Raw genomic sequence first — 13,901 nt, 5'->3', positions numbered from 1 at the left:
TTCGACATTTCATAAATATAAAACCTGTCATAACCTGAAAATCAAAATAATATGTTTGTCATTGGTTAACCCAAATGGAGACTAATGGCTAGAATGAAGTATTTGGGAACAATGCGAAGCGACTCTTACAAAAGAAAAACAAAATCTAAACTACTAAAATACAACAAGCATACTCATTCAGTCATGATAAATAGGATCAATAAGATCCACCTCTTCCACATTCTTATTAGCAAAACCATCAAGATACTGTTTCAAGCGTTCACCATTAACCTTAAACACACGACCATCCATAGGATCCTCTATCTCAATAGCACCATGAGGAAAAACAGTTTTAACAAATGAAAGGACCAGTCCACCTAGAACGTAACTTACCAGGAAAAAGACGCAAACGAGAATTATATAGCAAAACTTTTTGATTAGGTTCAAAAGACTTGCGAAGAATAGATTTATCATGAAAAATCTTAGTCCGCTCTTTGTAAATTTTAGCATTCTCATATGCCTCATTCCTTAACTCAGCTAACTCATTCAATTGGAGCTTACGTTGTGAACACCGCTTCTCGCGATGTCAAAGTTAAAAGTTTTAATGGCCCAAAAAGCACGATGTTCTAATTCCACAGGCAAATGACGTGCCTTCCCAAACACAAGCCTATAAGGAGACATACCAATGGGAGTCTTATAAGCAGTCCTATAAGCCCAAAGGGAATCATTAAGACGTTGAGACCAATCCTTATGGTCCACGTTTTTTTCTAAAATCCGTTTAATTTCCTTATTAGATACTTCAACTTGGGCACTAGTTTGGGGATGGTATGGGGTATCAAGTTTATGAGTAATAGAGTAGTTTTTCATTAAAGATTCAAACACACGATTTGTAAAATGAGTACCATTATCACTTATAATTGAACGAGGAGTACCAAAATGAGAAAATATATTATATTTCAAAAAGTTAACTACAACCTTGTGATCATTCGTTTTACATGGCACCACCTCAACCCATTTAGAAACATAATCTACCGTGACGAGGATATAAAGATAACCAAAGGAAGGAGGAAAAGGACCCATGAAGTCTATACCCCACACATCAAAAAGCTCAACAACTAAAATAGGGGAAAGAGGCATCATGTTCCTATGGGAAATATTACCCGTACGTTGGCATCGATCACATCCTAAACAAAACTCATGTGCATCTCTAAAGAGAGTAGGCCAATAAAAACCACACTGCAAAACCTTAGCAGCCTTCTTAGGACCAAAGTGACCACCACATGCATGGTCATGGCAAAAGGAGAGAATACTATGAAACTTACTCTCAGGAACACATCTCCTAACAATCTGATCAGGGCATGACTTAAACAAGTATGGGTCATCCCAGAAAAAATACTTAACCTCAGCAAGAAACTTAGATTTATCTTGTTTTCTCCAATGAGAAGGAAACTGACCTATAACAAGATAATTAACAATATCTGCATACTAAGGCAACCGAGACAACAAAAGTTGCTCATCGGGAAGGACTCATTCAAAGGCAAAAGACTAGTAGAAGACTCTACTATAAGCCTAGACAAGTGGTCAGCGACCACGTTCTTTGTAACCTTTTTATCCCTAATCTCAATGTCAAACTCTTGTAATAAGAGGACCCAACGAATAAGACGCGCTTTAGCATCCTTTTTAGAAAGAAGATACTTCAAAGCCGAATGATCAGTAAACACGACAACCTTAGACCCTATGAGATAAGACCTAAACTTGTCTAAAGCAAACACAACAGCTAACAATTCCTTCTCGGTTGTAGTGTAATTCATTTGGGCATCATTAAGAGTTTGACTCGCATAATAAATTACATGGGCCAACTTATCAAACCGTTGACCTAAAACAGCCCCAAGAGCATAGTCCGACGCATCACACATTAACTCAAAAGGTACATTCCAATTAGGTGGTTGTATGATAGGAGCGGTAGTCAATAAATACTTAAGCTTCTCAAAATCTTTCAAACAATCATCATCAAAGACAAAATCGACGTCCTTACCAAGTAAATTGCATAAGGGACGAGAAATCTTGCTAAAGTCCTTAATGAATCGCCTATAAAATCCAGCATGACCTAAAAAAGACCTAATATCTTTCACAATCTTAGGTGGTGGAAGACTAGAAATGACATCAATCTTAGCCTTATCGACCTCAATTCCTTTAGTAGAAACAATATTACCAAGAACAATACCCTGTTGAACCATAAAATGACACTTCTCCCAATTTAACAAAAGATTCTTCTCCTTGCACCTAATTAACACTAATTCCAAATGGTGCAAACCCTCATCAAAAAATCACCAAATACGGAGAAATCATCCATAAACACCTCAAGAAACCTTTCTACCATGTCAGAAAAATGCTAATCATGCATCTCCTCGAAGGTACGGTGTGCATTACATAACCCAAATGGCATACGACAGTAGGCAAAAGTTCCAAAAGGACAAGTAAATGTAGTCTTTTCTTGATCCTCAGGTGTAATACATATTTGGTAATAACCGGAATAACCATCAAGAAAACAATAATACTTATGACCGGCTAACCATTCAAGCATCTAGTCAATAAAAGGAAGAGGAAAGTGGCCTTTCCTAGTGGCTAGATTCAACTTACGATAGTCAATGCAAAAACGTCACCCAATAGTCATACGGGTAGGAACTAACTCGCCATTTGCATTCTTAACTACCGTAATACCAGACTTCTTAGGGACAACCTGAACCGGACTCACCCATTGACTATCAGAGATGGGATAAATGATACCCGCATCTAACAACTTGAGAACCTCGACTCTCACTACCTCTCTCATGTTAGGATTAAGTCGTCTCTGAAACTCACTGGATGGTTTAGCATTCTCTTTAAGATGGATATGTTACATGCAATCAGTAGGGCTGATCCCATGAATATCGGCAATAGTCCACCCTAAAGCCGCCTTATGGTCTCTAAGAACCCTAAGCAATTTACTCTCTTGTTCACTATCAAGATTAGAAGCAATAATAACAGGCAAGGTCTCATCAGGCCCTAAAAAGATATACTTAAGAGTATCAGGTAATGGTTTCAACTCAAGCTTAGGAGGACTCTCTATGGAAGGAACTGGTTTAGACTCAGAAAAAGAAAGAGGTTCTACCTTGGTTTTCCACTTATTAGTATCTAAGATTGGGGTGGCATCAAGCAAAGCATTTACTTCACAAATAGAATTATTCACATCAAAATCACCACCAAAGTGAGTTAAACAATACTCAACAGGGTCATCTGAATAACTTTCCAAGAAAGTCTTGTGAACCACACTGTCAATAAGATTAACATCACAAAGATCATCAGGTTCAGGAGCTTGTTGACTCACATTAAACACATTAAGTTCTGTAGTCATATTACCAAAAGAAAGCTTCAACACTCCATTCACGGCCAATTAATGGGCATTGGATGTGGCCAAAAATGGACGACCTAAGATGACAGGAATATGGTGTTTAAGATCTTGAACAAGTTGTGTTTCTAGAACAATAAAATCAACTTGGAAATAAAATTTATCAACCTGAATCAAAACATCTTCAACAATACCACGTGGAACCCTAACAGACCTATCCGCCAGTTGAAGTGTAATCAGCGTAGGTTTCAATTTACCAAGACCAAGCTATAAATAAACTGAATTAGGTAACAAATTAACACTAGCCCCCAAATCAAGTAATGCCTTCTCAATCATATGATCACCTATAACACAGGATATAGTAGGGCATCCTGGATCTCTAAACTTAGGTGGAGTGCGGTTTTGAATAATCGAACTCACTTGCTCAGTAAGGAAAGCTTTCTTATGCACGTTCAACTTACATTTTTGCGTACACATATCCTTAAGAAACTTGGCATAAGAAGGAACTTGTTTTATAGCTTCAAGTAACGGAATATTAATATGAACTTGCTTAAACATCTCCATTATCTCATTAAAAGTATTTCCTTTCTTAGCCTGAACTAACCTCTCAGGAAAAGGGGCTTTTGGTATATAAGATGGTACATGACTAGACTTAAAAGATGTAGGAGGCTCTAAGCACTTCTTAGAAGCATCACGACTATTAGAACCACTTACAACACTCTTCTCGCCCTCACACTCTATAAGATCAGAGACCTCAACATCCCTAGGCATCTCAACCCTATTATCAATATGTTTACCACTTCTAAGAATGGTAATAGACTTAGCTTGCTCCTGGTGGTGCTCTTGGCTCAAGTTAGAGCCTATTTCATACTGTCCCTTTGGATTGGCCACTGGTTGACTAGGAAACCTACCCTTGTCCCTTTCATTCAAAGTATTAGCAATTTGACCTATGGTGACTTCAATCTTCCTAATGGCTTGAGCATTATCTTGAGTAGAAGTTTGACTGGCTTGCATAAACTGTTGGGTTGTTTCCTGGAATTTCATGGTGTTTTGTGATAATTGAGCAATGGCTTCTTCTATAGGTGAAAGTTTTGGTGGTTGAGGTGCATACTGTAGTATTGGGTTTGAGTTATCCACGGGGCCTCCCTAATGTATACCCTTAGACCAAGACAAATTGGGGTGGTTATGCCACCCTGGATTATACGTGTTAGAAAAAGGATTATTGCCTAGTTTTTGGTATGAATTAAAAGCATTGACTTGTGCAGTTATGCCAGGGCAATCATCTATAATGTGATCAAGACTATCACACAAAACACAACCAGGGGCCTCGATATTGTTAACCAAAGCTGGAGACTTTGTCTCTTTTTCTAGCTCGAGGACTTCAACTCTTATAATTAAAGCGGCCATCCTAGCGTTCGTGTCAAATTCCTTGTCAACGTGGAACAAACCATTCTGTGTAGTACTACTAGCCACCTTCTTAGGCTCACGGCGAGTTTCCCATTGCTGGACCTTTTTAGAGACTTCTTCTAAAAAGGTCCATGCTTCATCTATAGTCTTATCATAGAAATCTCCAGTACTCATGGTCTCAATCATAGCCTTAGAATTAAAATCAAGACCCTCATAGAGAATCTGGACTATCCTACCTTTCTCTAGGCCATGGTTAGGACACTGCAAGAGCATGTCCTTAAATCTCTCCATACACTTCCATAATGACTCTCCATCATTTTGGCAAAACGATGATAGACTTTTTCTAAAAGCAGTCGCCTTATGATTAGGGAAAAAGTTTTTCAAAAACACAACACATAACTTTTCCCAACCCGTTATGGAATTCGATGGAAGAGTGTGAAACCAACTCTTTGCTTTCTCCTTAAGAGAAAATGGGAATAGTTTCAACTTTATAGCCTCATCGCTAAACTGTTGAAGTTTAACAGTCCCACAAATATCTTCAAATTCCCTTACATGAAGATATGGATCTTCCTCATCAGTCCCCCTAAACTTAGGAAGTAGCCCAAGCAGATTGGGCTTTAACTCAAAGTGATTAGCATTGGTTGGCGGAGGAACAATGCAAGATGGTCGAGTCGTCCTAGTAAGATATATGAATTCCTTAATGGACCTAGGTACTTGGGCAACAACGTTATTATTATTGTCAGCCATGTCACCAAAAATTGGTGTATTGCCGACAAAGGTTATGGGTATCTCTAACTCGGCGAGATTTCTAATCTTCCTATGGAGTGTCCGTTCAATTTCTGAATCAAATGGTGCTAACTCTGGATTATCGGATCGAGTCTCAATCATAAACCACTTCTAAAACCTAAGACTCTAATAAATGATGCAAATGATGCTCACACAAACAATACCAAACAAATATTTCAACCCAAATTGAATTTTAAATATTATTTAATATATTTGCTCCTAAACCCAAATAACACGATTCCCAGTTCTTGTGCAAAAGCACGACCACTTTCGATCCACGTGTAAAAGGGCTTTCCTAGTGAAAATGGCTAAAACCTGTCCTAATGCAAGATGTCTAAGGCTGGTCAATGTGATTTAACCTTCTTAAATGCAAGAAACAATAAAACAAACAAAACACACGAAACAAACAAAATTCAACCCCACAAAGTAAAGAGACGTACCTCCGGTGTGAGCCTTCGAGGGCTACTTGCGACGCCGGGTGACGACAAGCAAGCAACTTCACAAAGTCCACAACAAAATCACGACTATCAACCTTGTAAGAAGAAATCTTTGCTTACTGCCTGCGAAAATCAAAATTAGACACGAAAACTAAGAAATAATAAAACTACGACTAAATTTAAACTACGAATCACGATAAATAAAACTTTAAAACTCAATTGTACCACTACAATCCCCTGCAGCAGCGCCAAAAACTTGATAGGAATTTAGTCGGTCTAAATAAATTGACTAATCTAACCCTAGTTAAACCGCTAGCACACATCTATCGTTGAAAATAGTTGTGGCAAACGGGTCGATCCCACAGGGATTGCTATTTAGGACAAACGAGTATTAAAATTATACTTAACTAATTCGACAATATTCTTTTATGGAAGTTTGAATTACTATTAACTAAGATTAACTAATTACTACCAAAGCAATAAATTAAATGGATTAACTATTAACGAAGAAAACACTAAGGCATTCGAATCCACCCTAGACCGTTGTAGGTTATCCTAGTCCAATCAGTTTATAGTTCTCTTTTGATTACGAGTAGCATGAGGGAAAGGCAACCCTTGATTGCTCGAATATGTGAGCGTGTAATTCTTAAACAATTCTAACAAATTGTATTAATTGAATTTCAGCAAACAGATATAAACCCCTAGCAAAAATTGTCTTTTTATAGTACAACTTCTCACAGGTTTAAATAAACTTTAGAACTGATGCTTCGATATCAATAGAAACTTAATCCAACAATTGACTAGTCTAGACATGGATTAAACATGCAGGATATAATCAATGATGGAATTTCTATAGAAATCAAAGAATTCAATTAATTATTTACTATAAAACTTAAGTCAGAGAACAATAACCCAATTAAACTTAGAAAACCTACGCAAGTCTAGGGCTTCATCTAAGCCCTAGCTTGGAATTTAGCTAGATATGATAATTTGCAACACGTAAATAAAAGAAGAAGAAATCATCGACAAAACCGTAATCCGCTTTGAAATCTTCTTTTCCACTTCGTCTGCTGCTCTCGGTTCAAATTTGCGCTCTCTAAAAGATCTGGTGTTCTATTCTGTCTTCTGTGTTCTGGATCCCCCTCAACTCTCTGTCTCCACTGTTTATATATAGTCCTCTCCACCGAACTCAGAAGAGTTTAATTGGAATTGTGACTTTTCTCATTTTTTAAATATTGGGCTCGAATCAATCGAATGGTACCATGGCATATAATAATTGATGCTTGTTTAGAATTCTAATTGGAAGGAAATAGAAGTGCATTGGGTTTCCATTTTGGTTGTGATGATTCGATTGTTTTGTCGAAATAAGAGGGGTTTTGGCCTGTTTCTCGAATTGGAGGGAGAAGAAACTAATGTCTTGATCCGGTGGTGCATGGGGTAGGATAGAGTTGGGCTTTAATGTTTGGTTATTGGCTGATTTTATTAGTTGCATATGGTCCTAATTTGGAAAGCTTGAATCGTGAATTTAGAAAGCTTGAATGGAGGGAACGTTTCTATTCATGAGAAATGGGAGAGATAGGTCTTTGGCGATCAAATGCTCCCATTTGCTAGGTAGAAAGTAGCTTACGGTAGTTGGGCTTTAGTGGTTGGGCTTTGGTGTTGGGTTCCACATGGGCTGGTCCTTAGATCTTGGACCTAAACTTAAGTTTCAAACTCCCTTTTCTGGTCACGTGCGCACTAAAGTTTATGGCCCCATTACTTTTTATTCTTTTATTTCGGCCCATCTAATTAATTAGCCAATTCTTCCATGCTCTTTCGGGTACCAACTAAAGTCATGCACTGATATCTTGATTCTTTCTAATATCGACATTATTAATCAAGTTACTTTAATTCCTGCAAAATCACTGAAATTTCACCAACTTAATCAAACAAATAAAATAAATAGACTAACTGATATAAAATAGGGCGTAAATAATGTAGCATTTACGTGCTTATCATATCTCAACCTATGTAGTAAGAGTACTACTCATCAACTCATGGGTGCTTAAATGTACACTAACCGATTCCAAGTGAAAGATGTCTTTGTGAAATTTACTGTCAAGGAGAGATATCTTTTACAAACAAAATATTACTCAATAAGTCCTTAGACCTGAAGATTTTATTAGTCACTAAATGTACACTAACCGATTCCAAGTGAAAGATGTCTTTGTGAAATTTACTGTCAAGGAGAGATATCTTTTACACACAAAATATTACTCAATAAGTCCTTAGACCTGAAGATTTTATTAGTCACTAAATAGTAGTCTATTCTCTTGATTAAATCATATTGAATCCAAAAATGGGATTCAATAAATGGTTTATATTGGATAGTAGATGAGCTATTTGAGTAGCAATGAAACTCCAACAAGGGATCCATGCCCATACTAAATGGGAGAATATCTACGATTTGGAAATGAATAGATGTTATCAATTATCAAATAGTCATGCAGGTTAAATGTTTTCATAGTTTTTCTAAAACTACTATACGTAATATTACAAGTATCAAAATATTTTTGCTTATATGGTAAATCTTTTATGAGAAAGGGTTTCTCATTTGATAACATTATTTTGAGAATCTGGGTGACATTCTATAGACTGTGGGTTCGACAGTAATTTGAATCCCGAAAGGTCTATAAGAGACATTGAGGTTGGTAGGAATTTATTCTCATAAAAGAAATATTTTGTGGAAGGGACTATGATATAGATAATACTTAATTTGGGAGTTCAGTTGCGATATGGCTATCTCACATCACTCGTAGTTCTAAGCTTACTAATTAATTAGTCAATTGGTTAGCCTAAGATTAGCCCATAATTAAGTATCCCTAAGCAATTTGATGATGTGCGCCACTAGCTACAATTCTAGTATATTCTCTTATACAATCCTATAGATGACATATGATGTTATCTTTTACTATAGGTTATGGCTCACCGAATAAAATGGCATATGATGTTATTTAGTATAAAGAGTATGTACCCACGCTATCTATCCCTATTATTTTATATCTATCACGTGGGAACAAGAGGATAGAAGTTTTGTTCTTATTTTCTCTTAATAGAAGTGGGAGGTTATATAACTTATCCATGCACCTACGTGGGTAGTGGGTGAGAAACAAATGGGAAGATAAACATGGGGTTTTTGATATTGTACGATAAGTCTACAAAAAGGGAATCAATTCGGTGAAGTGAGTACGAAATTCATTATTGAAATACAAGAAGAGAAAGTGAGAGCAAGAATGGATTAGAGAGAGATACTATTGAGTTCTTGATTACTAGAAGATATTGTTAGCTTGGAGAAACATTGTCAAGGAGCTTTGGACGGATTAATCAAAAGGCTTAGCAAGGAGATTATTTGATACAACACGCTTCGAAAGTAAGTTTTCTTACTTATGATTCTATAGTCTATTACAAACATGTTGAAAGCATACTCTATATGTGCAAAACGATATGTTTTAGCTTTGGGGTTGTTTACATTGGTTGTTTAATTTTTAATCCGTTGCAATCTATCTAACGTCCCTTGTCAAACACTCATAACTATTGCTTTCCCATGTTGACTAAACTTATCATTTGATGTTTTGACCTCTGATCATTAATCTAATACTTAGTGTGTATTGTTTTGAACATAAGAAAATCCTGAAGTAGCCAATGAAACCCATTGAGCTCACACTTGAACAGAAGTTTCTTTCAGAATACAAAGAAGATGATTTCAACAGTTGCATTAGTAGAGGCATTTAAAGGTAGATTGGATTTGGATACTAGAGAATAGAACATGCTTCCAAGTTCTTGACTTTGACGAGTGAAACAAAACCTCTACACATCTTCACAAAAAGTTTATTTTACAAATTACGTACTTATGGGTACAATCTCAAGCGTGCACTCATTATGTTTTAAATCGTTTGAAGGAAAGGGTAAAGAGTCTATACCTCTAAACTTTGAAATCCTGCTATGTACAATCAAATGCTTCCCAGATGCACAGGTTAAACTAAAAAAATTGAAAAAATGGTGGTATGAAATTTGTGATGGTTCTTTTATGAAAATAGTAATGGTGGGGATGTTGTGGGTGTGGTGGTGTGAATGATATAAGTGAAAATGGAATGAAGTGGTGGTCTAAAATCCAAAAATTAAAATTTTTGGGTGGATGCGTCTGGACGCAGGGGCAAGTCTAAATCAATCCGTCCCAGACACATAGTTGAGGTGATAAAAATCAAGTTGGATGATTTCTCAACTGTTTTGGTGAATTCAAACAATGTGGTGTGTGGTGGTGGTGGTGGTGGTGGTAGTGGTGGATCTTGGGTAAGGTTTCATGGTGGTATCTGTGGAGAGGAAGGGTTATTTGGCCAAAATTGTGAACTGTTTTGGCCCAAACCCAAACCCAAACCCAGTGATGTTTTTTTTTTCCAAATAAACTAGGGTTAGGCCGACCCCCACCTGTATTAATCTAACTTTTCCTTACATATATAGTTCCACTCGCATCCTCGTTTACAATGTTTTGTACAACAAAATCTAGAGGATAATCAAATTGTACAGTAGAAAATTCAGCATTTTCAACACTTCTATGTAAACTAGCAAAATAATCAGCTACCCTATTCACTTCTCGAAAAGCATGTGAGAAAGATATGAAATTGAATCCTTCCTTCTTCCTTTCAATAGCCGCCACAACATCTCGACAATACCAGGGAGGTTCCTCAATTTTGTTGATTGCATTGACGGCTCTTATTGAATCCGCTTCTACTTCTACCTCTAAGTATCCTTCTACCAGACATCGATCAAGACAGACCTCTATAGCTTTCAGTTCTTGGAATATAACTGACGCCATACCACCACTTCCACTAAATGCAGCCATAACCCTACCTTAATTGTTTCTTATCACTCCTCCATGTCCCAGTCCATGGATATTCAAGGCTCCATCAGTGTTTGCTTTCAATCTCGTACCTATTGGAGAAACCCAGTGATGTTTCTAAACACATGGCCTTTATTTTAAATAATCACAACAATTAACATACTAATAAAAGTAAAACACATAATGAAAAAGGAAATCCTAAAACTAGACACTAGTACGAAAACGGAAATCTTAAACTACGGCCATGGAAAATGCTTCCCTCGATCTAAGTCATCATTCTCTTGCTAGAAGATACTTCCGCCTCATCTTCCTCTTCATCATTATACTCACTTGGATCATAGGTTGACGAATCTGAAACTTCAACTATCTCACTTGATTCCTCTTCGATATATATTTTCTTAATTAGCTCAATAGTTCCGTTGTTGGTTAAGATGGAGTAGTACTCATCCATGAAATTCCCCCTTTTCCTTTTCCCCCATTGTGTTTGCACACAATTAACAAAGTACTCTCGATTAGGTGGTGTTCCATTGACGGGTATCACTACATGTCCATCCGCAATAAACAACTTCTTGGCTATCGTACTTACTAACAAAGGTAAAGGATATGTGTCCTCTTCCCCCAACTTCGACGAAGCGATGGTTTCCCAAAGGATGGTTCCCATGTCAATATCAACTTCTTCATGTTGAAGTTTAAAATGAATCTCGCAAAAGTCCTCATGTATCGTCGAAGGCATAGGTACAAAAAAGACATTGTTAGCTATAGCCATGCCACTATAGCAACTTGATTCTTTTGCATGCTCCTCACTAAAATACCTCTATCGTATCCATCTTCAAATCTTTTCCAAGTACAGTAGGGTATTCAAACATCGTCCTCTTCTCCTTCTTTCTTCCATTTTCAACATATCTTAATGAAAGAAGTGATTAAATTATACTCGGAGTGAGTTTGAATACCTTGCTAGTAGTTCTCATATATATGGTCTTCATCTTCAGGTCGACGTCATGCTTCTGATCAGCTCCCAAATGTGCATTTTATTACCCTTACATTACCGTATTACACTTTTTCTTACCCATAATGAAAAGACAACTCATAGCTGTTACTACCTTCTCCAAGTTACAGGCCATTTCAGACCACTTATTATAAAAGCTGCATTTTAGTGCCAATTGGAGCCTTCTCAATGCTTATTATGAACACTCAAGTTGCTATGGAAAAGTACTGAAAAAATCATAGTCAAAGGTCAAATGTCAAAGACTTAAAACAAGGGAGCTGAAAGTCATGTCCTTAACTCAAAAGACTAGAGATGGATGGCCTCGCTATAAAAGAAGGTTTGCTCAAAACCTAGCTTACTCAAGAAGATAGGAAAATGCAAAAGCAAAATCATAAGTATAAAGGAAAAGCATAAAGCAACATGTTGTGGTGTCTTGATTGTAGAGGGAGAGGGCAAATCAGTTTTTTTTTATAAAAGTAGGGGTATAAGAACCCAAAAGTAGGATGAGAGAATGTACTTAGACTTATTCTAGTGTCTTGTTGGAGTAGTGTAATCTTTATTTTTCAACTCATTTACATTCAAGTTTTGTTTTTACTTTTTGTTCTTCAATTCAATCTTTTTCTTTTCAAGTTTGTGTTTCAATCATTCAATCAAAGTTGTTTCTTTCAAGTTTATGTTTCAATCTTCACTCAATTTTTTCCTTTCATCAATCAAGTTGTTGCTTTTCAAGTTGTTCATTCAATACAAAGTTTGAGTCATTAAAAACAAGTCCTAACAGCTAAGAATACTACCTTTTCTCCTTCATAACTCCCATTCAATCCAAATTCTGAACAATTTATGGTGAACCTCTTTAATACTTGATAAGAGCCCAAAACTGTAGTTTTAACCCCATAACAATCATACTTTTAGACCAATTATGTGAGTAATAATTAAGAGGTAATACTGATTACATGTTTTATATGTTTTCGGCTTCAAAGTCAATTATGTGCAGAAATATGCCACTTTGATGAGATAAAGGAGCAATGGTTGGTTGCTAAGGAGTTCTATGATTAAAGGCCAATATTCAAGAAGACAAAGCCTTTGTAAAGCCCGGTCAAAAGGTGAAAAGTCAAAGTCCACGAGGGCAGAAACAGTGTACAAAGTCAGTAGAACTTCCGAAGACCGTATCTTTGGACTCAGACCTTAGAATTGGGCCTACATTATGTCAAAACGACCGCCTCGGGAAGAGCTTTCCAATGGTTCAAGCTTTGGCCCAATCAAAGGAGCAAAAGTGGACTAAAAGTCTGTTGAAGCCGAATCCAACTGAAGAGCCCTTTTTGGACTGAAGAAATTGGGTTTTGGGCCCGATTTTCCGGCCCAAAATATGGCTCCAAGCCCATGCACGATTTTGGATCTGATTTCCTCCTTATCAAAAAAGAAGACTTAACTCTTAAGATATCTGGGAGCTTAGGATAGAAAGTAGCCATTAGTATAGCTTCTAGATCTAGTTTTAATGGTTTTTAATTAAGTTTAGTTTTATTTCATTCCTTGTATTAGATTAAACCTTTAAAATATTGTTATTGCTTGATTAGATAAATAAAGTAGTTTATTATTGATCAAATTCGATTTTGTTATTTAAATTTGTCAGATCTAATTTCATTTATTGTTTGTTATTCATTCGTAGTTATTGATTTCGGGTTGGATTATTGTTTAGTTAAAATTCATAAAGTTAGAATCTTTATATTATGTCGTATTCAATTTCATATCGAAAATGATTGCGTAATGATTCTCGGCTAACCCTCCATTAGAGGGGGTTGAGAAGGCTTAATGAAAGCTTGATTCGATTATCGTAGAAGTAAAATTAAGTAATTTCTATTCCACTCTAGAAACGATTAATTCACCATGAGAATGGGTTTAATCGTTCACATGCTAGTTATGAATTGGTAGAAGTGCCATGTGTAATTAGGGATTAGGAAGAATCAATTGTTCTGCGTAGCAGTTCAATTCGGATTACGACTATTCATTGTTAGTAAGTTAAGTTGAGTTAAGGTGCAATCAATCCCC

General features: G+C 36.5%; 2 protein-coding genes across 2 annotated transcripts; both read right to left on the bottom strand.

Moving 5' to 3' along the window:
- Positions 1–177: 177 nt before the first annotated feature.
- Positions 178–4,411, bottom strand: LOC147474581 (uncharacterized). Its single transcript, XM_086585121.1, has 4 exons — positions 3,788–4,411; positions 3,536–3,634; positions 2,968–3,388; positions 178–356 (listed from the first exon to the last, which is right to left on the bottom strand). Exons 1-4 carry the CDS (start codon positions 4,409–4,411, stop codon positions 178–180), a joined length of 1,323 nt encoding a protein of 440 aa, XP_086441247.1.
- Positions 4,412–4,513: 102 nt separating this feature from the next.
- Positions 4,514–5,662, bottom strand: LOC147474580 (uncharacterized). The gene has a single exon (XM_086585120.1). It carries the CDS (start codon positions 5,660–5,662, stop codon positions 4,514–4,516), a length of 1,149 nt encoding a protein of 382 aa, XP_086441246.1.
- Positions 5,663–13,901: the final 8,239 nt, after the last annotated feature.

This window comes from Coptis chinensis, chromosome 9 (genome assembly GCF_015680905.1).
Source record: "Coptis chinensis isolate HL-2020 chromosome 9, ASM1568090v1, whole genome shotgun sequence".
Lineage (NCBI taxonomy): Eukaryota > Viridiplantae > Streptophyta > Magnoliopsida > Ranunculales > Ranunculaceae > Coptis > Coptis chinensis.
The sequence above is the reverse complement of the archived record's forward strand: the minus strand, read 5'-3'. Positions and strand labels throughout refer to the sequence as shown.